Below are 22,505 nucleotides of genomic sequence, written 5' to 3'. Positions count from 1 at the left end.
GTGTGGACACTGCTAATGTGCCGCTCCAAGTCGTGGCCTTTAGGCCCGTTCCTGAATGTCCCTCCAATGCTTGACTTCGTCCCTGAGTTTGCCTGAGACATAATCTTCCTTACCTTGCTATATTCTTGGCATTGTCTTTGTTTTGATCTAAATTGTGAGGTCTTGCACGAGTTGCGCTTTTATGAGTTCCCTCCATGGCCATCTTTGCATGTGCGTCAAAAGATGCGACTCCCACAGCTTGTCCACGCAATAGGAAGAAGACGGAATGTAGATAAGCCAATAGAGAGGGTACTGATGATTTGCTTCTGTGCTGGACGATTTTCTTCATGAAGAGAATTCCCTGTTCCTAGGCTAATTATTGAGATTAGGCATATTTTATAGAAAAGATGAGTGGTATATAGATACAGGCATAGCACAGTTCTCATTGATTTTCAATTTTAGTAAAGGAAAGAGATATTGTCAACTCTACAAGAGCAAAAGAGAGGCAAGACTCCAGCATTGACGTGCACATGGATTTATGTATCCTCTGCATTCATGTCATCTCCGGCATGAGGGCCTCAAAAATAACCATATATAAGTATTAATAATTCCCCTCTCACCCCTAGATCTGCTGTTTTGTGGTTGAAATATAAATTCTAGCACAGACGGCCCAAATTTTTGTAGAGCTAGTTTAGTAGTAGTATCACAGATATATCCATAGAACATTCAATTATCCCTGCATGGTTTCGAATGCGCTCCCAGCACGCTTCATATCCTGGTCGACGCAGATCCTCTAACGGTAGTTCAACCTCCAAGGAACCCCTGTTTGGCGGATAGTCCGTCCCGTGTCAGGGCCGGGGTGTGAGGGGAGCAAAAAATCGTGGGTGGGTTCCAGATCCAGAACATTCAGCCCCATGCACACGACGCCTCATTTCATAATCTCAACCTTCCAAGCTTCCTTCGGGATCCCACGCAGGGAAAGGAAAAAAGGAGCATACCAATACAATACCTCAGAAAGGAGACGACCAGTGAACTACCTAGTGCTTAGCTAAAACCCAGTCGAAAGCTGCCGGCTAAACACAAGTGGTGACCAGTGACTAGAGCGAGCTGCAACGCTTAACGCAGGTTAGCCCCATTTCAGCTCAGTAAACTTCACCTATTCGCTTGCGAAGGCAGAAAATAATAAAAGCAAAAATCAGACTCAGCATTCCCGCAGCAGATAGCAAGCTATTATTATCATTTTGCTGGCCCTCTCAGCCCGAGCTCTTCTGGGTCGTTGCGGTGTTGTGACGGTGTTGAGACAGGGCTGATCATGCCAAGCCGCCAACTGCCCCCAGAAACCAAGCAAACCAAGCAAACCAAGCAATCCCTAGTTTGTCACCGCTAACTAACTAACAGAATGCGGGCTTTCCTCCCCGGGGCTGGCCGAACCCGCGATCTTGATGATTCCACTCCCGCCATACTACTCCGTATACTCTCCTCGTCCTCCGCCTTCCTCTGCCGCTTCTTCTTCCATTCACCCCCTGTCTAATCTTTCTCTCTCGCCGCTTTAGAACCGGCTTCTCACCTTCCCTCTGCCTACGATCTTCCCTACTCGAACGACTCGGGCTGGCACCTGTGCCCGTCCTCCCACCTCAACGGGATCGGCCCCGAGTCTCACTCCGGTCTGAGCAACACGGCACCCTTCGAGTCCCTAGACGAACATATACTGGCCGATGCTTTTGATCCTGCTGGCAAAACGTTGACCCTGTCTATATCCGCAAACCAACATTATACGCATGACCGTGGTTCCGGAATGGAGGACGAACGGGGCTCCACGAGCCCCAGAAGCTCTAGAGCCCAGGTGGTCCAGTTGCAAGAAGATGCGACTGGACAGAAACAGAACCTCAACCAAGCTCCCATGAATACCAACGATCTGAATGCCAAACGTGAAGGCTCTGTATCGGCCCGGGAACATGGAGACACAGAGAACCCTCGGCCATGGAGCGAACTAAAAACCAAGGCAGGGAAGGAGCGTAAGAGACTCCCACTTGCCTGCATCGCCTGTCGAAGGAAGAAAATTCGCTGTTCGGGAGAGAAACCTGCCTGCAAACACTGTTTCCGTTCTAGAATCCCTTGTGTATACAAAGTCACGACGCGTAAAGCCGCCCCTCGCACGGATTACATGGCCATGTTGGATAAACGGTTGAAGAGAATGGAAGAAAGAGTTATCAAAATCATACCCAAGGATGAGCCCCGAGATATGGCCGCGATTGGGCGATCGGTCGTCAAGCCCCCTACTTCGGGTCAAATTCCTCGTGGATACAGACCAGTTCACAAGAAGAGATCTGCTGATGAGGCTTTCCGCGCTGAGCTTAATGAATGGACGCAACCAAACAAAGGCACCGGTCCCGATGGCTTTCCGATTTGCTGGCAGTCACAAATTATGGATGAGAATAAGCTTTTCAACGAAGGCGCGGAGTTTCTTCCCTCAATCGAGCTCCAGGAGCATCTTGCGGAAGTCTTCTTCGACTGTGTGTATGGGCAGTCTTATCTATTGCTACATAAACCGAGCTTTATGCGCAAGTTTAAAACAGGAACTGTTCCGCCTGTTCTGATGCTGGCCATCTGCGCTGTCTCTGCTCGCTTTTCAACACATCCACTTGTCTGTACGGAGCCGGCTTTTTTGCGCGGAGAGAACTGGGCAAACCCCGCCGCAGCGATTGCGCTCAGCAGACATGATGAACCAAACATTACTATACTCACCGTTTTTCTCATCTTGGGGCTCCATGAATTTGGCACCTGCCATGGTGGGCGGAGTTGGTCGTTCGGAGGTCAAGCGTTGAGAATGGCTTATGCTCTTCAGCTTCATCGCGAACTCGATCATGATCCTCAGCGCAGCAGCAAAGCGTCCGAACTTAGTTTTACCGATCGCGAAATCCGACGACGAACGATGTGGGCGTGTATATTGATGGATCGGTATAATTCTTCTGGCAGCCAGAGGCCACCTATTGGTAACGAGAAGTACTTACAAATTCAACTCCCTATCAAGGAGTCCCATTTCCAAATGGAGATTCCTGGACCCACGGAGGATCTGGAAGGAAGGGTTCTTAACCCGGTCCCCGAAGGTGTGGGCCAGCTGTCTAATCCCAAAGACAATATGGGTGTATCTGCATATACAATTCGAGCCTTGATGCTTTGGGGACGGGCGGTGGATTACTTTAACCTTGGGGGTAGAAACAAGGATCCTCACCCGCTCTGGTCACCAAAATCAGGCTATGCACAATTGAAGAAACAACTAGATGACTTCTCAGCTTCGCTTCCTAATTGTTTAGCATTCAATCTCGAAAACCTGCGCAACCATGGGGCAGGGAAAATCGCAAACCAACTCCTCTTCCTACACATAGTTACTCACCAAAATATTCTCTTCTTAAATCGGTTTGCCATTCCCCTTTCTCCTGGAGGGAAACCCCCGAAAGATATACCTCGAGAATTTCTTAGTGATGCTGGCCGTGCCGCTGTCGAAGCCGCAAGCCACATTTCTATGTTAATAAATCAGGCACCGGGATATAATCTGACTGTTCCTTTCGCTGGCTACTCTGCATATGCAGCCAGCTCAGTGCACATCTGGGGGATATTTTCGAAGAACGCGAGACTTGAAGCAACGTCGAAAGAAAACCTTCGTCATACCTACAGATACCTAAACAAGATGAAGCGGTATTGGGGTATGTTCCATTATATGGTTGAGAGCACCAAGGATCGATACCGCCAGTTTGCGGATGCTGCAATCAAAGGAGTGCAGTTCAGCTCGTCGGAAGAAGATGCTCCACTATTCCAGTACGGCGACTGGTTCGACAAGTATCCCCATGGCGTCTCGCAACTGCATTATGAGGACCCGCCTTCTCGTCCCCAGCAGGAGCCTGGAGGAGATGCTGTGATGGCACAGCAATCTGACCTTCAAAGCGTGGAAGAGTTCTTTGCAAGCCTTTCGCCGCCGTCACATTCAGATAACCCGCGCAAGGAACCAAAGCGACGAGCAGGCTCAATCACGGAGCCACGACAACCACTTTTGAACTCCCTAAATCCTAATAATCGATACATGTCACCTCAACAACAGCCACACCCGTCATCACAACCGCCATCACAACCGCCATCACAACCGCCATCGGAACCGCCACCACAACCTCCAGCTCAGCCTCAACCCCAGTCCCAACAGGTGCTTCAACATCCCATAATGGATGTACCCATAAACCCCACGCGCCCCCCAGACTTCCACCTTAATAGCCAAGCCATGTTTCCACAAGCCCAAACGCCCAATTTTTCCCCGTCAACCCACCTCTCCATCAACCCGGACCAACTACCACTGCTCGATCGCCAGCTCGTTTACGGCGCATATACCGGTCATGATCCGACTGTAGTCCCATCAACATCCACATCGACATCCAATCCATTAGCCGTAAACCATCCAGTAAGAATGAACCCAGCCCCAGGAGTGTCCATGCAACAAGGACTCAATGCGCCCTCCACCGCGACATGGAACTCTCAATTTGACGTCTCAGGCAACCCTGCAGCCTGGTCAAGCGAATTCGTACATCCAGGCGCTTGGTTTTTGCCCTTCAACCTGAACCCCATCGGCCAAGGCCTAGCAGACATGAATGCTGCGCCAGCTACAAGTGGGGCACCAGGCCTTGGAACACCGCCCTTGGTGAATACTCTGGGTACATACTCAGCGCCCAATGCAATGATGGGTGCATACGATCTTGGCCTCTGAAACTGCGGATAAAAGAAATCAGGAACACGGAAAATGTAACAGCGCAATTTCCGTGTACTGCTTTCCTTTTTTCTTCCTTTTTACTCTTTCTCCACTGAACTAGGTTTGAAGCGTGTCAAGAGTTTCGCTGCGGGAGAAAAATAAAATGTACAGCTCCCATTTCGCCCCACATTATTACATTTTTGAATATTGTTCAAAATTCTTCTACATTCGTTCTTCTCTCTGTACAAACCCATTCATCTCTGACAAATTTCCCCAAATTTTTGGTACATATACATACATTTATCACGACCTCAGCGCCCTTAGCTGCGTGCTGTCTGTCCCGCAACGGACACAAATTCTGTCATATAAAGCTAACATATTTTATCGATTTCGAATCGTATATATATAAGTTAGACACATATTGTACTGTACGCCTGTCCCTTAGCGTCTGCGCCTATGTACAGTATCACGCTATGATTAGTATCTTTTTTTTTCTAATTGAATGCGCTGGATGCACCATTGGCTTGCTTATGTAGATGCCAGATTTCTGGCTAGGATTTTCATTGGCGGATTGACTGGAAATACCCCATGATCTTGCCATAGATGCAAATGGAAAAGATGTGAAAAACCGTCTAATTCCGAGTCTGTCTTTCATGCTCTCTATACAAAACGTAGCTTACAATTTTATATTCAAATATGTACTCCACCATGCCTGTCTTGGATTTGTCATTCCCCGCAGGAACAAAGTAGCACACCCGCCCGCCAGCATAGCGAAGCAAAGCAGGGCAAAGCAAGGAAAGGATCGCCCGATCTAGGAGGGAAAATAAACCACAGCATCAAAAAGATAAAAGAAAAACCTAAAATCAAAAGTAGCCCATGCGGAATCAAACCAAGCAAGATATGAAAGCCCATCATAAACACATGCCAACATAAAAAATAAAAATAAAACGAAAAATAAAAAGATAGGGTAGGATGCATAGATACAACGTAAAAGAAAAAATCAACAAATCAAACGCCATGAGATTCTAAGAATTAATCATCCCACTCCTCATCCAGCTGATCAATCAACCTATTTTCCTCCTCCACATCTGCCCTCCTGCCCCTCCCACCGCCATTAGTACCACCACCACCACCACGACCACCACTACCATCACGCCAGCCCCCGATGGCACCAACAAGCCCGCCGCCGCGTCTGTCGTTGTTGTTGACGCTGTGGTTGCCGTTGGAGAAACGCGAGTAGCCCGTTGGGGATTTGAAATTGCTGGAGCGGAAGCAGCGGGAGAGAGAGGTGAAGAGGATTATGAAGAGGTCCTTTTTTCGAGTTGTATGTCGTCGTGTTAGTAAAACTATTTAATTTATTTGTGTTTCGAGATGGGTTTGTATGGGGGTTTAGGAACGGCGGTGGCAGGATGGGGAAGTATATGTGGGGAAGGGGCCTAGGGCGATGGAGAAATAGAAAGGGGGCTGGGGGCTTTAGGGTTAGGTGGGAATAGGAATAGGAACAGGCACCAAAAGGAGCCGGGGAGGGATGGCGAGAACATTGCAAAGTGAGAAACCGGGAGATCCGAGATCATAACTATACAAAAAACTCGAAACAGTGAGAAAAAGGAGGTGTAGGCTGTCCCGTAAGGGGTAATTTTAAAAGTTCAAAAGGAGACAGTTGGCTAGTAAGGACGATGGGGACAGCGGAGATCATCCAGTACGGTCCTTACTGCCCTTTAATCGTAGGCTGAGTTAAAAGTAGTGCTGATCGATAAAACGATGTCACAGGAAAATAGATACAATAATAGGAATTCCAGTGTGAAGCGAATTGTTATCCAAGAAAAATGAAACAGAACGGGGGAAACAAGCCGAGAAGAGAACGAAAATTAACCTATTTGAGTCTGGTGGTATGTGGATAATCCATTTCTCACACGCCATGATCGATCCGGGAGGGCATAGGGGAGGAATGAAGAGCGCAAGAAACAAAAATCAATCAAGACGTGATGAAACAAGCAAAGAAACATTTCCCCGTTTGCCGAGTGGTGAATATGCTGTTGCCATGCCACTGCGTGTGTGGGTTCCGGAGAATGATAGCTTCGACGGTATTATAGATAACAAACTTACCCGTACGAATGAACCGGCACCGGCCCACATGCTATAGTTCGGGCACTGTCTCCACCCACGCTGGTGCATGACTGTTCGCTGATACGCGCATCCACCAAGTATATACACAGCTATGGCTATCAGTGCACTGGATAACAGAAGCAAGAAAGCGTTAGTATTGATTTTTTTTCTACCACTCCCACATAGCTTTCGTTTCGGTTCAAGGGGGTATATGTAGACATACATCACGCCAAAGACACCGGCCGGGCCCAGTCCACCTTCGGTGCGCGCAACGCCGCCGCATGCAGCAGCGCTCCGCACCTCAAAGAAATAGGTGCAGGAATCGAGAGTTCCTACAAACGTCACGCTTGCCGCTGGGGATACCAGATCCCGATCGCATAGGAAGGACATGAGAGTAGATTTCCGACGGGATGAATGGACAGGCTCATGGCCGGAATTTCCGTCCTTCTTCCCGTCATCTTTGTCCCTATCACCCGTCTCCCTATCCCCGCCCTTATCCTTTTCCTTATCATCTTTTTCCTTGTCATATTGGCCATGTTCCTTATCCTTCTTGGGAGTGCCATCGTCTATGATCTCGAATCTGCTAACATTCGATGATGTCGGTCCAGGACAAGGGGAGCCGTCGGTATAGTTGAGGACCAGCCTCCGTCCGCGGAAAACGAGTTCAGATGCTTGATGCCTACAGAATGAATATATATATCCTTTAGTATGTCATGTTTGGCATTCGTTTCCCGTTCGTCCCGAATCCCCAGTTTGCCACCAATGCCCACGTACCCAATGGAATATGTCTTCCCATCTAATGTATAGAACGCGCTGACATTCGCCCATTTCGAATCCTCGACTCCCACCACATCACTCAAATTTTCGATAACAGGAGCGCAGATGTTCAATGAGAAGTTTGCAGGGTAATCGTATCCTCTAGCATGCCAACTCTCTTCCCTGTCTTTATGGCGAACCTTCTTTCCATCTTTAATTTCTGGCGGCGACAGTGCTATAGTATTAAGATCAAAATAGGCTCCCGTAGTTGGCGAGGAGATTGTACATGGTTTGGGTCCATTGTGTACGTGTTCGGCTCCGGATGTCGAGGAGCATAGGAAGAGTAACTGGACGGCAGCGGTTAGGAAAAAGGATCTAACGGGACGCATAGCGGCGGTGCTTTAATACGGTTTTGTATAGAGATGCACTAAAGAGGGCGCGGGGAGATTCAACACCGCAGAGAGAAGTAGAGAGCCGCTATGGGCTTCCACTGAAAAGAGCGAACACCAGTTGTTGTACAAAATATTAAGGAAATAGCTGAGTAGTAAATAACTAATAGGACGCAGAAGTGATGGCGGAATGCAGATGGTTGAAGTTGCAGTTCGTTCCATCGAAGTTGGCACTGTAACTAAGTATAGTTAGTTAACTTTAGTCCAAGGAGGTTTGTTTCCGCAACCAAGATCCCGCGCGTTACAGATTTACGTAGCGTATTGGGCGCCAAGACTTCCCGTTCTAGCGCCAGGTCTCAGTAGTCTTGGCATTGAAGTTCATTTATCAATTTCAAATCACGTGGACACTCTGGTGCCTGCTCGGAACGAACGCCGCACGCTAATCCTGTTTCGGTGCCTAAGCGCAAGCCGAGCCGCATTGCGGTGGATAAATTATGGCCTTATGTTTTTTTGGCTGGGGCCGACTTTCCGCGCAACCTTGAATTCAACCAAAGCTCCAAAAGCCCCTTTTTTCTTATTCTGTCCCCGCACTCTGCTTGATGCTTTCCCAAATGATATAAAGTTCACCAGTCGAGTCAATTGCCACTTTTGCTGTCTGGTCTGCGTTTCCGCGTCTTGCGTTTCTTAAGCAGGCAGTCTCACCAATCCAGTACAATGGGCGCAAAAACCGAAAAGAAAGCTGCAGAAAAGAAGTCTGCTGGAAAGGCAGCACCAGCGCTCTCTCCCTCAGCTGCATTTGAAAAGCATGGATATGAGTTTTTTGGACCGTACGTCCCCGTTTATCATCCCTACTTGTATTAACTGATGTATTGTGCACTGTTTGCTCACCTGCAGTTTCTAGCCCGGGGACGTTTATCCTAATCACCGTCCTTCCGATTCTCATCTACATATTCCCCTTCGTCTGCAACGATATCTCCGGGTGCCCAGCACCATCCCTCCTCAGCCCTTCTACCCTTGTGCTGGGCACCTTAAAACGAGAAGTTGGATGGCCTGAGGATGGCCTGAAGGGCCTGTACGATACCCAGACCACCCTCTATGTCCTTGGTTACTACCTGCTCCTTCTGGTTCTCCAAATTGTGCTGCCAGGGAGAGAGGTCGACGGAGTAGTACTGGCATCTGGAGGAAGACACAAATATAAGTTCAACAGTGAGTAATTTTTCTTTCAGTTGTACCCAGATGGCCTTGATCGCAGTCTAACTTGGAGATTCCTCTACAATAGCCCTTCTTTCCACAATTTTGATCCTGGGAGGATGCGGTGCAGGAAGTTATGTATACGGGGCCGATTTCCCCGTATGGACTTTCATTTGGGACAACTACATTCAAATCATCACCGCAAACATCATTATCTCCGTGGCATTCTCGCTTTTCGTCTACCTTCGAAGCTTCACAGTTCCCGCTCCGGGACAGCCCAACCCAACACACCGCGAACTTGCACCTGGAGGCTGCAGTGGCAATCCAATTTACGATTTCTTCATGGGCCGTGAACTCAACCCGCGAATCACCCTTCCCATCCCCTTCGTGAGCGAAGCGTCAAGAATATTTGACATCAAAGTTTTCTGTGAGATGCGACCTGGTCTTTTGGGGTGGATCATTTTGAATCTAGCCAACATCGCACATCAGTACAAGGTCAACTCTGGTGAGATTACGATATCGATACTACTCGTTACTTTCTTCCAGGCTTTCTATGTGATTGACAGCTTCTTCATGGAACCTGCTATCCTCACAACCATGGACGTGATCATGGATGGGTTCGGATTCATGTTGTCATTTGGCGATTTGGTCTGGGTGCCATTCATTTTCTCGATACAAACAAGATACCTCGCCGTGTACCCTCTGCATGTTGGCCCACAGGGCATTGCAATGGTGTTGGGAGTTCAAGCGGTCGGATATTATGTCTTCCGCAGCACGAACAACCAGAAGAACAGATTCCGCACGAACCCTAATGACCCTCGAGTCAAGCACCTGAAGTACATTGAAACTGCAGCTGGTTCCCGCCTGCTGATATCCGGCTGGTGGGGTTGTGCTCGTCATATCAACTACCTAGGCGATTGGGTGATGTCATGGGCATACTGCCTTCCCACTGGTGTTGCGGGTTATCTCATGCTCGACCACGTGGATCCAGTTACAGGGGCTGTGGAAAAACGCGCAGTCCAGACCCCCGAGGTTCGTGGCTGGGGTATTCCAGTAACGTACTTCTTCATGGTGTATTTCACTATTCTTCTCCTCCACCGGGAAAGAAGAGACGAGGCGAAGTGCAGAAGGAAGTATGGCAAGGATTGGGATAGGTATACTTCCATTGTGAAAAGTAGGATTGTACCAGGGATCTATTAACGCGCCACTGGCCGACGGGTTAAAGACGCTTCTTCCCCCCCGTTTTATTTCGCTTCTTAAAGGAATTTTTCAATCAGGAGAGCATATGCGGGAAATGTATTCCGGATTTCGGTTCCTCTAACGTTGCCATGCCTTACGTTCCTTGTTTCCCTGATGGTTAGGGTCTATAGGTGTGAAGGTCACGTTTTATCTACAACGATATAATACTATTAATTAATCATTTTGCAAGCAATTCATGTATATAACTGGGCACAAAAAATTGAAGGAATATTACATATGGCCTGACATACTCTAGTTAAGTATAGTCAGTTTATGATATAAAGTGTTACACCCTTTCCACAACCTTCCTTGTACTGGATTCTTCTAAAAGCTCCAACCCCCAATCATCATCTCCCCGATTCTCAACCCAATTTCCAAGCACTTCTCTCACATCCGTCGTCACGTTCTTTCTGAGCTTCGAAGGGCCAATGCCCATCTTGATACACTTCCGCTTCATCAACTCATAACTTTGTGCTGTGAGCACGCATTCCTTCATTTTCGCAAAGAGCGAATTGTCGTGAATATGATCCAACGCTCTCCTTGTGGTACTTGTCTGGTTCTCGAATTTGCCAGTCTGGGCTGCAACCCCATCATTCTCACCACAATTGTCAGCAGAGGGCAAAAGTTGGACAATGTCTCTAAGTAAGCCCCACATCTTTGCGCGGGATAGAGCGCTTGCTTTCCGCGGTGTGGGCGAGGAGATGCGGTAGCCTTGTTTAACGCCATTTATGAGGGTTTCATTTAGCTTGGTGCCTGTTGCTAGTTTCCCATTTATCGCTGTAGATGATGATGGGGCAGCCGTCCAAACCGCAGAGATATTTCCCGGTTTACTCTTCTTCTCCGCACCATTGTTATCCTTCGGTTTCCCGAACGCCCACTCCTCCTGGACCTGGGCAGTCGGCACGGGCCGAACCTCAAATGGACGGAATGTATATCCCATCCCGCCTAGAGAAGCAGCAGTATCGTCATCGTCAACACCGGGATCATCATCGCTCCATCTCCGACCATTTAACTCCCCAAGTCTCCCAGTCTCACCACTTCCAAACGCCCTCGCACATGCCACGCGACTTATTTCCTCCTCCGGAAGCAGCAGTGCGGTCAAGTACGCATTTGAGCTTGGGAAAATGAGCAGACACGCAGGAAATGTCAAGAGAGACGTCACCTGCTTCACAGCCAACTTGTCAGAGCAGGATTTGCTCAGAGTTGATTCGGCGTCGGCACGAGAAGGCTTGCGGCGCACGGCGCCGAGGATAGAGAAGTGGGCGCGCCCGTTTAGAAGACTCGTCGTGGTGTGTGGAATATTGTTGGCTTGATTGTGTTGGCTACTATTGCCACTGGAGTTTTCGGGATTGTTACTGGCCCCGAGGGGAGGCGTAGCCCATGGTGTCGGGTCTTCCTGGGAGGCCATGCACAGTTCCATGCTGACATCGCCACATGGCGCACATGTTCCGTACATGTAGATTCTCAGGTCCTTGCGAAGCTCGAAGGGTGGCCATGAGTGTTTGGTCTTTGCCAGCTGATTGGTATCTGAAATTCTGGAGAGGGTGTGGGATGCAAGATTAGGCCCTGTTCCCGGTTGGTGCCTCCAATTTATGAATTTTGATGCATGTAACTTTCCGCAGGTTGGCTGCGTCCCCGCTTCATCGTTGTTGTTGGCCTCGTTTGCTTCGATTCTCTCGGATTTAAATTCATGATTCGAATAATCTATCCTGTGTTCAAGCAGGGATTTACATTCTTCAAGGAGCCAGTTGTTGAAAGCCCGAATCGCCAGAATTTCAGCATGGCTATCATGCAGTACCATGCCCCGGCATTGGCTAATCTGTGAAGACGGGAGGCATTTTGCCCCTGTTCTGTTTTCCTAAAGTCAGCGGAATTGGTCCATGCGATAGATAATAAAACATGGGATACATACGCGATAGCTACGCAAGTTAAAATCTCCTCCCGTGTATTTTCTCCTTCAATGTAAAAATTAATTAATCAATCTGAGCCCCTAATATATATTATTCCCAGATTCAATTAACCTAAAAAATCAAGGCGCATCATAGGTTCAAAATGGGAAAATAGCAAGGCATCCCAATGCAACAAGAGGTAATCATGCTCATGGTTTGCAGCTCAAACCATCCGGGCATATAGGAGGGGGGGGAATCATGTAGGTTCTCAGAAAGAATATGAAATGCACAGAGGAGAAAGTGTATATTTATTTTCCCCCTTCAACTAGAACGAGCAAAATCCATAGATAAACCATCGGGCTTACCAGTGACAAGCACAATGCCGCTCAGGGGCACCCATTCCCTCGATCCATCTGGGTGGATTGTTGGTTTACTGCGTTTTGGCAGGGCATCGAAATGCGAGTGGACAAGCCTTGCTATGCGACTCCCCAATGAAGCGTCGCCCATCAGAATACGGTCGACCTGTCTCACGAGTTATACCAAGATATGCTCGAAGCCATCAACGAATACACCGTCTTCGCAAATCCATTATCTATCCCCAAAGCGGTTCGAGATTGGAAGAAATCATGCCAAGAAGTTGGTGGTAATGGATATCTCGCAGAATCACGTGGAAATGAAATTACCCAAACGGGAAATATTTTATCTCATACCCGCGCCGGTCCTCAACTTCCAACTTGAACTTCACATTATTGAACGACCTACATCACCCTCTCATCTCACGAACTAAAAGAAAAATTAATAAATAAATAAACAACAATGGCGGATAAATTGCGCACTCTTCAGAATCTCGAGGCCCTCCAAGCCCGCTACGTCGGTACCGGCCACGCTGATACCACTAAATACGAGTGGACGTCCAACATCCTCCGTGATAGCTATGCATCGTACATCGGACACCCGCCCCTGTTGGAATACATGGCAATAGGGATGGGCGAGAACAAGGAGAAAGTTCGGGCTATGATGATAGAAAAGATGGTCCGCGGGGCGGGGAACCCGCCGGAGGTAAGATGGCCCTCTCCTCTTGTTTCTCTCTTCCCGGATTTGGGCATCCGGAGTCATGGGAGGGATCATGTTGAAATCTGTCTTATGGAGTGCTAATGACTTGTCTTGGAAAATATAGGTGCAAGAATAACATTATCCTAGCCGCTGCTGCGGTGAGATGGAGAAGACCGGACACATGGCCCCCTTATCTTGGAATATTCGCTAACGCCCTCCTCCTCCTCAATGGCATTCTATTCGCATGTGCTTCCACAACTGGACACAAATGGTATATCATCGGTTTGGCAGTCGTCTAACGATATCGGAATTCCGAGTCATGCGTCACCCCATATTCGGATTAATATCAGATTTCGACATAACGATGCATCGACCTAGGATGTTGGCGCTCGAAACTTTGGGAACGATCTTAGACTTCATGGGAACCGTGCATCAGCCTCTTGAATATCTCTCTGTCCACCTCGTTGCGAGGGGTCGAGCTGCGAGGCAGGGCAGCGGATACGTACATTTATTTTCATTAGGAATGACACGACTCTTGAATGGTTGGAGAGGTGGGTATGTCAGATTTTCTGATCTGTGTAGGGAGGAGCTGAAGGAGCTGGAGGAGCTGGAGGAGCTCCTATAGTGATGCCACCTTAGGCATTGTCGCGTACTCCTGTACGTCCGCTATGGGACGAATTATATCCCGTTATTAGGGGACCCTTTTCACACGTCAGAGCTTTGGAGCAAGTTGAATCGATCATAGACGCATTTTCGCTAGACGCAAGGCAGACATATAGATAATGTATGTGCATGTACAGTGAATAAAATCAAAATGTCATTATCATAGCTCACTGTCTTCCCTCCAGACCATGTCTACATGGCAGCAACGACGTTGCTAATCGAGAATATCACCAAAAATGCCCACCAAGCATACCACCCTCTCCTCCCTGTGTACTCCGTAAGCCAATACCGGGCTCGAGAAAAATGTAAGCGGAGGCCAGGATGGATTCCATCGAATTGGTACTGACGTCAACGGGAGGAACCCAACCCGCTGTTGAACGGGGCTTGGCAGTATGGAGGCGTTGATAAATTTAGGCGAGCGATGCCGCGAAAGCGCATTGAAAATGCATCCATTGATGAACCATGGGACAAAATCAACAGTCACGATGAGTTTCATGAAAAGCACTGTATATATCCCGTCCGAAATTAAAATTTCAAACTAAGGGGTCGACTAACGAGCTAACTATCGAACAATACGAATTTAACTACTCCGTAGATACTATATAGACTATAGGGCTGGCTGGGTGGGAATAACTAACAGACTAATTAATAGGCTAACAAAGAGGTGTAATAATAGTAAAAATAAAAAAAATTAAAAAAAAAAAAATCTCCAAAGCCCAGCTTTGGAGGTTCCCAACCAGCCCTAAAACTAACCAAAAGAATGTAAAGGTATGGGAGTTCCTGCATCCGATTCCTACCAACCCTTTTCCTTCCAGCCAGGGAAGAGGTGAGAAATTGGGAGGCCTCTCCGGGACATGATTCGACTATTAAGGTATTAAAACGAATAAAAAATCTGCCCGGAGAAAAGGGGATGAGCCTAGAAGAGGATAGTCCACGTATCTGGTCGATGTTCCGGTATAAAAATTGAGAAGATCCACCAAAACAAAAGCGTTGAGCTGGCGGGAAGAACGGTTAACGTCAGATAGGAACCACAGATCCCATTTTCCGAGAGGGTTTCCTTATTCTCATCCTTAAAAGAGTTCAACCGCAGGCAGAAATGTTAAAAGGAGTCGCCAGCAGCTGCCATGTTTGAGGACATCCTCACTTCAACCTTTCCGAACGACCAGAATCGGGACATGGAGTGTGTGGATGGATACCAAAACATGCCAGATGTTGGGTAGAGCCGGGAATGTCGCCGGTCGTAGCCTCACCAATCCGTATAGGGATTGCCAGTCCGGTACACAGTACCAAGAGCGAGTGTGGACCAAAGATAGGGAACAAAAAGTATCCAGGACCAAAGAACTGTGCTAGCCAGTCCCCAGGTCCCGGGATTATACCTTTCCTTAAACCGCAATCTATAATAAGCGACGAAAAAAAGACGTTTCGAGCCGCGAGGCACATCAGATCTTGAGGGTAATATCAAAATGCGAAAGGGACAACGAAAACGCAACAATAAGAAAGGAAAAATTACATCCGCCAAGGGAGTTAGTATGACGTAAAATAAATCGTCAGATAGCCGACCCGCCGGTTCTTATGCAAAATGCAGAAAACAAAATGAGATGACCAGACCCATGGAAAAAAAGCAACGCTTGCTGAACAACGCATGACAAAATCAAATCAATGACAATAAGAAACAAAAGAGAAAAAAAAGAAAAAAAAAAGATTAGGCAGTCTCAACTGGGAAGAAAAAAAAAAGAAAAAGAAAAAAGTGCCCTCCCTAAATTGCCGCTATGTCGATGAATTATGAAACGCCGTCGGAGTATGCCGCTGATGTCGTTGGTGTCACACGCGAAGGTCGTGTCTGAGCGTCGAAGTCGCATGTCTCATTATAACATTGGTCAAAGTGCCACATATTCACGAAGCGTAGATGCCTCCAAATGTAATTATTGACGGAAGTATAATCCCAGTTCATGCTCTGGCAGGTCCGCGCGTAACCTGACCGCCTGTGGCTGCTACATCGTAGTTCCATATGGAAGGGCGAAGTCCTGATATCGCTCACCCAGACCAAAACCCCCAATACTCGCTGCGGTGCTACACTGTTGCTGCGCAAGCATGCTGGGCAGCAGGAACTGCGGGATTGATGCTGTGGTTGCCGGAGAGCTGAAATACTGAGGTTCACTGTACGCGGCGGTGGAGTACGACTGGGTGGGCTGTGGCGGCGCTGGCGACGAAATTTGAATCTCATTAAGCGCAAGGCTGGCAGCCCACAGGTTCTGGTGTGTATCGGTCGAGGTAGTTGTGCTTGGGCTGGACGGGAGAACATTCCACGAATCAACCGGCTCGGGATGAGGTTGATGGATTGGACTGTGCCACCAGTTATCAGGCCCCGTCGAGCTGGGTAGGAGTGGAGTAGGCCTCACCACATCAACAATGCGAGGCGGAGGAGGTAGCAGCGGCACAAACAATCCAAGAATGGCGGCCTTGGCCTCATCGCTCCGACCACAAAGAAGCTCACCCGCACCGTCCTCCTCCATTCCCTCGAGTGCAGTCGCAGACGTGCGATAAACGAATCTGTTCGCGGCTTGAACGAACTCCTGCTGCAATTTCTTAAGCTGTACCTCTTTCTCCGGCCAGTTCCAGTTTTTGGCGGCAGTGTCCACAGAGTAGATATCTTTATGATACTCAACCAATGATTCAATAGTCTCCGGGGTGAGTTTAAAAGCGACTTCGTTCTGGGACACCATGTCAACGTGAACGACGTATGCTTCCATGTGGAGGAGTTGGTAGTTAAACAGGGCTTCAACCAGTGGATTGTCGTCCTGTCGCAACTCCGATTCCGGAGCCTTGGGAAGCATGATAGAGCACAGAGTCCAGATGGCATTTGGCGACGAAAGGGTTTCCGTCAAACATCGTGTGTGCTGCGTGACGTTATTAAGAGGGCGCTTGACCCGGTTGACTCTTTTCAATGTAACCGTTAACCACGGTTCTACCCGGGAGCTTAAAACAACATTTGGAGATGACCTTGGCGCGAAGGCAGCAGCCGACGCTGGAAGTAGAATTGTGGGCATCCTGGCTGGGCGGGACTATGAAGGTCCCTAAGGGCTGAGCAAGAAGGGTTTCAACAATATAATAATAGATCGAAATTTAGAAAGAGTATAATCATCCAACATATGTATATTATAATAATAAAATCAACATTCGTCCACAATTTGCCAGACTCGTAATCCAGGTCACCAAAGATGCGCCAAGGGAGGGAGAGGAGAATGGAGGGATGAAGAGCATAAGTATAAATTGAGGGTGGCGGGAGGAGGGTTTTAGAGGGCGCAGGGGAGGCGGTGGGAAAATGGTGATGGAGTGCGAAGGGAAAAGAAGATGAATGGAAGAAACAAAAAGAGAAGAAGAAGAAGAAGAAGAAGAAGAAAAAGATGAGTATTAGAAATGGCGGCGGAGGAGAGATGGCGATAATAGCCAGAAGAGGAGATGGGGATGTTCCGAAGGAGAGGCAAGGCGGGGGCGAAGCGAGGTTATATCAGCGCAGGCCCGTTCAAAATCATGGCGCGCTGACTCCGAGGGCTCTTCGCGTCCACACATGAAGCAAGGCACTTTTTTGCTTTCCCCCATTTTGAATAATTTTTTATCCAGATATCCTTTTCTTGCTCAAATTTTGCTCGGCAAGTGGGCTGGTTGCAGTCTTGCAGATGGTCGCAGATGGTCGCATGCAAAAGGGTTCAGGATGCATTGGCAGTGGCGGTACGGTATCTCCGTACGCCGTACTGTATTTTAAAAGATATCAAATACATCTTGCCCTAAAGTGCTTGGCGGCTGGATGTATGATATGCCGGGCAAAAGGTAAGAATCCTGCTGGCTTGTTTGGGCTGGCCGGCTGGGTGGAGGCTGTATTGTAAGGTATGATACGGTACGCTGTATTGCTCACGCCGATACGAAACCCTGGCGGAACTAGGTGGACTAGGGTCAAGGAGGCACCTTGTCAATCGCCCGCTGAGGCCCAGCCAGTTTAAGGGAATAGGCGACGAAAAGGGAGCAGGAGAACGAGAGGTCTTTTGCTGATGACGACTCAAAATAGCTCCATGTCCATAAAAGGTTTCAGTTGATATGCAGGTCTCTAAAGACTTTCCGGAAATATGCAATAGTACAAATTCCCTGTGGCGAGTGGTTTGTCTACAACCCTTTCCTGCGTCGCTGCTAGCACGCACTCACGGGACATTATAACTTTCCCCTTGATGGCACATCCACCTACGCTTTGGTGGGCATATGTGCTCGGATAGGTAGGCAGGTGCTTTGATGAGCTCAGGGTTCCAAACTTTTTTGTGGATAATCGCAATGACCACTAGTTGCAACACCCGCGGGTTTCCCCAGGTGATAGAGACTCAAGCGGGCATCGCTGGGAGTGGACGCAGCTTGCTGCAGGTGAAATTACCACCAGAATTTCCGCCATTCCAGTGGTTGGAAAGTAAATGCAGGAAAGCTTCTTGCATGCTCAGATTAACCTCTAGTTACCCAACTGAAGACTTGCATGTTCCACTGTAGCGGGGCGCGACGCGAGGAAGCCTACAAACTTCCACATCAAAAAAAGTTAAGATGTGATTCCGGGATCCTATATCTTGATTCTTGATCTTCGACAATCTGACAGAATCATGTAATCTAGACTCGCTTTATCCCGTCTCTTCTGAACTGATTGTATTCAAGAGATGAGGCCCGAGCAACATCCTCAATGCATTTTTTTAACCCGTGAGGAAGTTCAACGAAAGAAAAGTTTGTTGGGAGTCAATAGATCCATTGAATAGGATTAAATTCATGCACTACTAGCCTCCAGGTGTCCCAGATAAGTCTTCTACATCGGGCGAGTGTCAACCCACAGATCTCGCAATCCCTGTGGTGGGCTTTGGAACAGGGCCAGACAAGGGCAAAGAAAGATACGCAATGTTATAGTTTCGAAACATATCCACAGGCTCGTGTAGGGTAAGGGGATAACAATGTTTTGGCCAACAAATGGCTAGTGTCAGAGAGGACATGGACCATGATGGAATGGGCGATAGGGACGATACTGGGCGGGGGGGGAAGCGGGTTCACTAGAGCTTGTCCGCGGATGGCCTTTCAAACAGTTCCAGTATTGAAACCTTTTCGAGGACAGGTTCAGCTGATGGCGGGTTGTGTCTTGGAGGAGTTTGGGGATCAGATTCGCTGCTGCCCAAGGACCCCAAAACCCACTACATTGACAAGATCCCTGTTCTGATCGCCGATTGGATCGAGCTGGGCTCCACCTTGATTCCAGGCTTTCTGGAAGAAGACGCCAACCTCACAGCCCGCTGAGCCCACGGACCAGGACAGTGCCTATCTCTCTCCTTGTATGCACATCATTTTCAAGGTAGTAGTAACTAAGTAACGTCCGGGCCGCTTTGGGAGCAAGGATGAAGGGTTGATATAGCGAGGGAAAGCCCCCCTTCCTTGATGCTGGGCCACGGTTTTATGCTTTGTACCAGTCATATTTTGCTTTTGCGTCCATCCCGAGAATGCGGTCAGGATCTTGACTTTTGATGTTTCAGTAACCACTTGCTGTCTTCTGGAGGCAGTTTCTTCTCACTCACCCTACCTATAGTGATACTTCCCGCTATGTCAGCATCAGGTGATGGTTAGAACCTACCTAGTATCCACGGCTGCCGGGGATGAATGATATGCCCCGTGATCCCGGACGATCTCCATTCAGCGCGAATGTACGCAGTAAAGTATGGTTGGATGTAGTGATTATTACTTCACAGAGGCTCAGCAAATACCGCGCCGCAACAGATAACTCTGCCATTTCCACCTAGCCGCTGGTCAAATTCAGGAATAGCCTTTCCCCTCCTACTGACCATTCGCCGTTCCTATTCTGACAGGAGCCCCCAGAAAGTCAAACGACCAGATGTCGCAACACGCGCGCGCTGGTAGTGGAAGCTATAGTTAACAGGCCAAACAACCAGCAGCTCCGGAGTTCAGCTCGCAAAGGACGCTTTCAACCGGTTCTGTGCGGAACTGGAAGAAGATTGACGGGTCAGATAAATGGACGTCATCGCACCAACTTGCCGGCGGCAGATGACACACCAGTAACATGATTATTCTTATTATTACCTAGACAGGCAAAAGTGATACCCCAGCAGCCTTCTTTTTGGATATCGTGGACTCTGCTCGGCAATACGATAATCCCGACTGCGCCTCGCAGCGTGGCTGTGCTGACGCAATCAGTCAATATCAATGTCACAACTTACAACAACAATAATAATAATGTCCTTGCTGTGGTCGATTTACTTGACTTTCTCTTTGGGTATCATGCATGAATATTTCCAAAATTTCACATTGTATGTAACTACCTGTTCTGAACAGTACTACTGAATATTAAATATTTCACCATCTGGCATCAACTCCCTCGAAAAAAAAAAAAAAAAAAAAAAAAAAAAAAAAAAAAAAAAAAAAAAAAAAAAAAAAGATGCGGCACGCCTCTACAGTCTGTATATTTTGTAACCATCAATTTTTAAACCCGAGAGTCCCAAGCTCAAGACGCGCGACATTTCGCCATCGTCGCGTCCGGGGCAAAACCGTCCAGAGCCCAATGACGCCATACTAGCTCTGATCTACACTATACTCGGACATCCGCGATGAGGAACCAGTGGTTTTCTCTGCAAGCGGGCGTTTTGAAACCTCTGCAGTGACAGCTTTTTTCTCGCGCCTCTTGGTGGCTTCCACCAAGAGTCCATATGGACCAGAACAAGGCAAACCTCGAAAAGTTGCATGCATATTTTGCGTGAGTCATCAAATGGTTATACCTGCAGTTTCAACGGGGGTTTCTTGTTTCATCGTCGCCCCGCCCAGTCCAGCCTTATTAGCCTGGCCCGGGCGCTTTTTCTTGCACATACCTAGTTACCATGTCTGTCTGTCTGTGCATGCAGCGAGGCCCGACCAAGCCCAGCTGAAAAGATGAACCCCAAACCCGCCACTTTCGTCAAGGCTGGACTAGAGGTTGATCTGCTTCGCTTTGTGAGGATAATTTGATAATTTTGCAACAACCTTGATCCGCGAGTTGTTGTTGTGCGTCAACGGGATCTACAGCCTGGTATTTGATAAGATAACGGCGCCCATTATCATTACATTCATGGACAGTCTGAAATGCCCTAGACGGTAATCTCTAAATCGGCTATCTTGACCGCCTCCCGCTGCGTTACGATGAGCCGAGAGCTGATTCCCACACCGGTGAAGTGGGCGCGGGGTGAGGGGCGCCATCGCTGCTTTCGTCGTTTGAATTCACATGTTCACTGCATGAGTCGCCAATATTGTCCACACAATAATGAGTACGAGCCATACTTTTTTTTTTTTTTCCCCGACTTGCTCATGACATCAAGTTTGTGCCGTCTACAAGTGACCGCTACTTTGCAGTTTTCAGAGGGATTATTCTTTTACCGCCTCTTCACCTTGCAGCCAGCTATCAAACCTTTCACCTCGCTGCTCACTGCTTGCTGCCCACTTAACAGATGACCTCCATTATTCTTGTTTTCAGTCATGCCAGGCCCTCGAAAAGGAAGATTTGTTTTATTGTGCCAATAAATATTATTAAGCATTACTTGGGCACAGATGTGAACTTGATACTCCGTACTCTCCGCCATGTTTACTGCGTATCCTAGGTGCCATCCTCATGCATGGAGGCGTGAAAAAAGGCCTTTAACTTCTTTAACTTTTATCACCTGGTGAAACAAGATGGAAACATTTAAGGCAGCAAAAATAAACAACACAAAATCTGAAGCAGCTCATCTGCAGGGCAACGTAACAAAAAATAAAAACTTATGCGAGGCGGGAAATCCGCTGTAACAAAAATGACGCACGAGTAAACACGAGCAACAACGCGCCTTTACGTAGTTTCAAATACTTTTTTTTTTTTTTGGGGGGGGGGGGGGTTGCTTTTGCACCTCTGACGCGACCTGTTCCATTTTTCAACCACTTTCACGGTTCGATTTTCCTTTCTCTTCAACCGGGCGAAAAAAAATCACCTGCGGGATGATATTAAAATGAACGTGAGATTCGGGGCTTTTTTATGAGACACACGAGAGCGCGTGACGCTTTTCTCTTTATGTTTCCGAACGTTGCCATTTTTCTTGATGCCGACGTCATCCCATCATTGCCGACAGACAAATGTCTCTTGACATAGGTATGCAAAGCGCGAGGTCGAGGAGACTGAAGTTATTTGTCGCGGTCCTTGGCTTCGCGGGAAAAATGTTGAACTATGTTTGCTCTCCGACGCGATAACTAAATATATCCCCATGTTTCTGTTTCAGGATCCCTGCATTCGCATCATTGATATGGAGATGTGAGGTTTGTCGTTTCTGCAGGCCAAAATAAAAATTTAAAGAAAAAGAAAAGAAAAAGAAAAAGAAAAGAAGAGAAATTCACGCGTTTATACGAAATATCAACTATTTATCGTCTCGATTGATCAAGTTACTTGCAGGACGGTACTTTCGCGTATCCGTGATGTGTTAAGGCGCGGCA

At 47.9% G+C, this 22,505-nt stretch overlaps 6 protein-coding genes across 8 annotated transcripts; 3 read left to right on the top strand and 3 right to left on the bottom strand.

The window, feature by feature from the left end:
* The first annotated feature begins 710 nt into the window (after positions 1 to 710).
* Positions 711 to 5,873, top strand: BDCG_00570. Of its 2 annotated transcripts, XM_045416079.1 has the most exons (3): positions 714 to 1,104; positions 1,179 to 1,448; positions 1,533 to 5,417. In XM_045416079.1, the coding sequence occupies exons 2-3, from the start codon at positions 1,379 to 1,381 to the stop codon at positions 4,727 to 4,729; spliced, it is 3,267 nt and encodes a 1,088-aa protein (XP_045271886.1). In that variant the 5' UTR covers positions 714 to 1,104; positions 1,179 to 1,378; the 3' UTR covers positions 4,730 to 5,417. The 2 variants fall into 2 exon arrangements, with proteins under 2 accessions (XP_045279220.1, XP_045271886.1); XM_045416080.1 differs by having other exon boundaries at positions 711 to 1,104; positions 1,179 to 5,873.
* On the bottom strand, positions 5,155 to 8,259 carry BDCG_00569 (vacuolar sorting receptor). The gene is made up of 4 exons (XM_045416078.1): positions 7,592 to 8,259; positions 7,041 to 7,496; positions 6,818 to 6,944; positions 5,155 to 6,022 (listed from the first exon to the last, which is right to left on the bottom strand). The coding sequence occupies exons 1-4, from the start codon at positions 7,960 to 7,962 to the stop codon at positions 5,744 to 5,746; spliced, it is 1,233 nt and encodes a 410-aa protein (XP_045271885.1). The 5' UTR covers positions 7,963 to 8,259; the 3' UTR covers positions 5,155 to 5,743.
* Positions 8,260 to 8,448: 189 nt separating this feature from the next.
* On the top strand, positions 8,449 to 12,437 carry BDCG_00568 (delta14-sterol reductase). The gene is made up of 3 exons (XM_045416077.1): positions 8,449 to 8,789; positions 8,864 to 9,168; positions 9,242 to 12,437. Exons 1-3 carry the CDS (start codon positions 8,677 to 8,679, stop codon positions 10,351 to 10,353), a joined length of 1,530 nt encoding a protein of 509 aa, XP_045271884.1. The 5' UTR covers positions 8,449 to 8,676; the 3' UTR covers positions 10,354 to 12,437.
* Positions 10,440 to 12,952, bottom strand: BDCG_00567. 2 transcript variants are annotated; one of them, XM_045416075.1, is made up of 3 exons: positions 12,647 to 12,952; positions 12,305 to 12,347; positions 10,440 to 12,242 (listed from the first exon to the last, which is right to left on the bottom strand). In XM_045416075.1, the coding sequence occupies exons 1-3, from the start codon at positions 12,786 to 12,788 to the stop codon at positions 10,679 to 10,681; spliced, it is 1,749 nt and encodes a 582-aa protein (XP_045271882.1). In that variant the 5' UTR covers positions 12,789 to 12,952; the 3' UTR covers positions 10,440 to 10,678. The 2 variants fall into 2 exon arrangements, with proteins under 2 accessions (XP_045271882.1, XP_045271883.1); XM_045416076.1 differs by having other exon boundaries at positions 10,460 to 12,242; positions 12,305 to 12,382; positions 12,647 to 12,901.
* Positions 12,953 to 13,097: 145 nt separating this feature from the next.
* BDCG_00565 (splicing factor 3B subunit 10) lies at positions 13,098 to 13,470 on the top strand (the record flags this gene model as incomplete). The annotated part of the gene is made up of 2 exons (XM_045416074.1): positions 13,098 to 13,340; positions 13,459 to 13,470. 2 exons carry the CDS (start codon positions 13,098 to 13,100, stop codon positions 13,468 to 13,470), a joined length of 255 nt encoding a protein of 84 aa, XP_045271881.1.
* BDCG_00564 (uncharacterized protein) lies at positions 13,286 to 20,161 on the bottom strand. Its single transcript, XM_045416073.1, has 3 exons — positions 20,076 to 20,161; positions 13,841 to 20,006; positions 13,286 to 13,748 (listed from the first exon to the last, which is right to left on the bottom strand). Exon 2 carries the CDS (start codon positions 17,042 to 17,044, stop codon positions 15,989 to 15,991), a length of 1,056 nt encoding a protein of 351 aa, XP_045271880.1. The 5' UTR covers positions 17,045 to 20,006; positions 20,076 to 20,161; the 3' UTR covers positions 13,286 to 13,748; positions 13,841 to 15,988.
* Between the last annotated feature and the right edge of the window lie 2,344 nt (positions 20,162 to 22,505).

The sequence above is a fragment of the Blastomyces dermatitidis genome (assembly GCF_000003525.1).
Source record: "Blastomyces dermatitidis ER-3 genomic scaffold supercont1.1, whole genome shotgun sequence".
Classification (NCBI taxonomy): Eukaryota; Fungi; Ascomycota; class Eurotiomycetes; order Onygenales; family Ajellomycetaceae; genus Blastomyces; species Blastomyces dermatitidis.
Note: the sequence above shows the minus strand (reverse complement) of the source record. Positions and strands in the feature narration are given on the sequence as shown.

Coding starts and splice junctions, on each gene's coding strand:
- BDCG_00570 (XM_045416079.1), top strand. CDS start 1,379: ATGCGGGCTTTCCTCCCCGGGGCTGGCCGAACCCGCGATCTTGATGAT. Junction 1,449..1,532: donor CACTCCCGCCATACTACTCC/GTATACTCTCCT, acceptor TCGCCGCTTTAG/AACCGGCTTCTCACCTTCCC.
- BDCG_00569 (XM_045416078.1), bottom strand. CDS start 7,962: ATGCGTCCCGTTAGATCCTTTTTCCTAACCGCTGCCGTCCAGTTACTC. Junction 7,497..7,591: donor GGGAAGACATATTCCATTGG/GTACGTGGGCAT, acceptor TTCATTCTGTAG/GCATCAAGCATCTGAACTCG. Junction 6,945..7,040: donor GCCGGTGTCTTTGGCGTGAT/GTATGTCTACAT, acceptor TCTGTTATCCAG/TGCACTGATAGCCATAGCTG.
- BDCG_00568 (XM_045416077.1), top strand. CDS start 8,677: ATGGGCGCAAAAACCGAAAAGAAAGCTGCAGAAAAGAAGTCTGCTGGA. Junction 8,790..8,863: donor GGATATGAGTTTTTTGGACC/GTACGTCCCCGT, acceptor TGCAGTTTCTAG/CCCGGGGACGTTTATCCTAA. Junction 9,169..9,241: donor ACACAAATATAAGTTCAACA/GTGAGTAATTTT, acceptor CCTCTACAATAG/CCCTTCTTTCCACAATTTTG.
- BDCG_00567 (XM_045416075.1), bottom strand. CDS start 12,788: ATGGGCGACGCTTCATTGGGGAGTCGCATAGCAAGGCTTGTCCACTCG. Junction 12,348..12,646: donor CGGCATTGTGCTTGTCACTG/GTAAGCCCGATG, acceptor TTTACATTGAAG/GAGAAAATACACGGGAGGAG. Junction 12,243..12,304: donor TTAACTTGCGTAGCTATCGC/GTATGTATCCCA, acceptor TTAGGAAAACAG/AACAGGGGCAAAATGCCTCC.
- BDCG_00564 (XM_045416073.1), bottom strand. CDS start 17,044: ATGCCCACAATTCTACTTCCAGCGTCGGCTGCTGCCTTCGCGCCAAGG.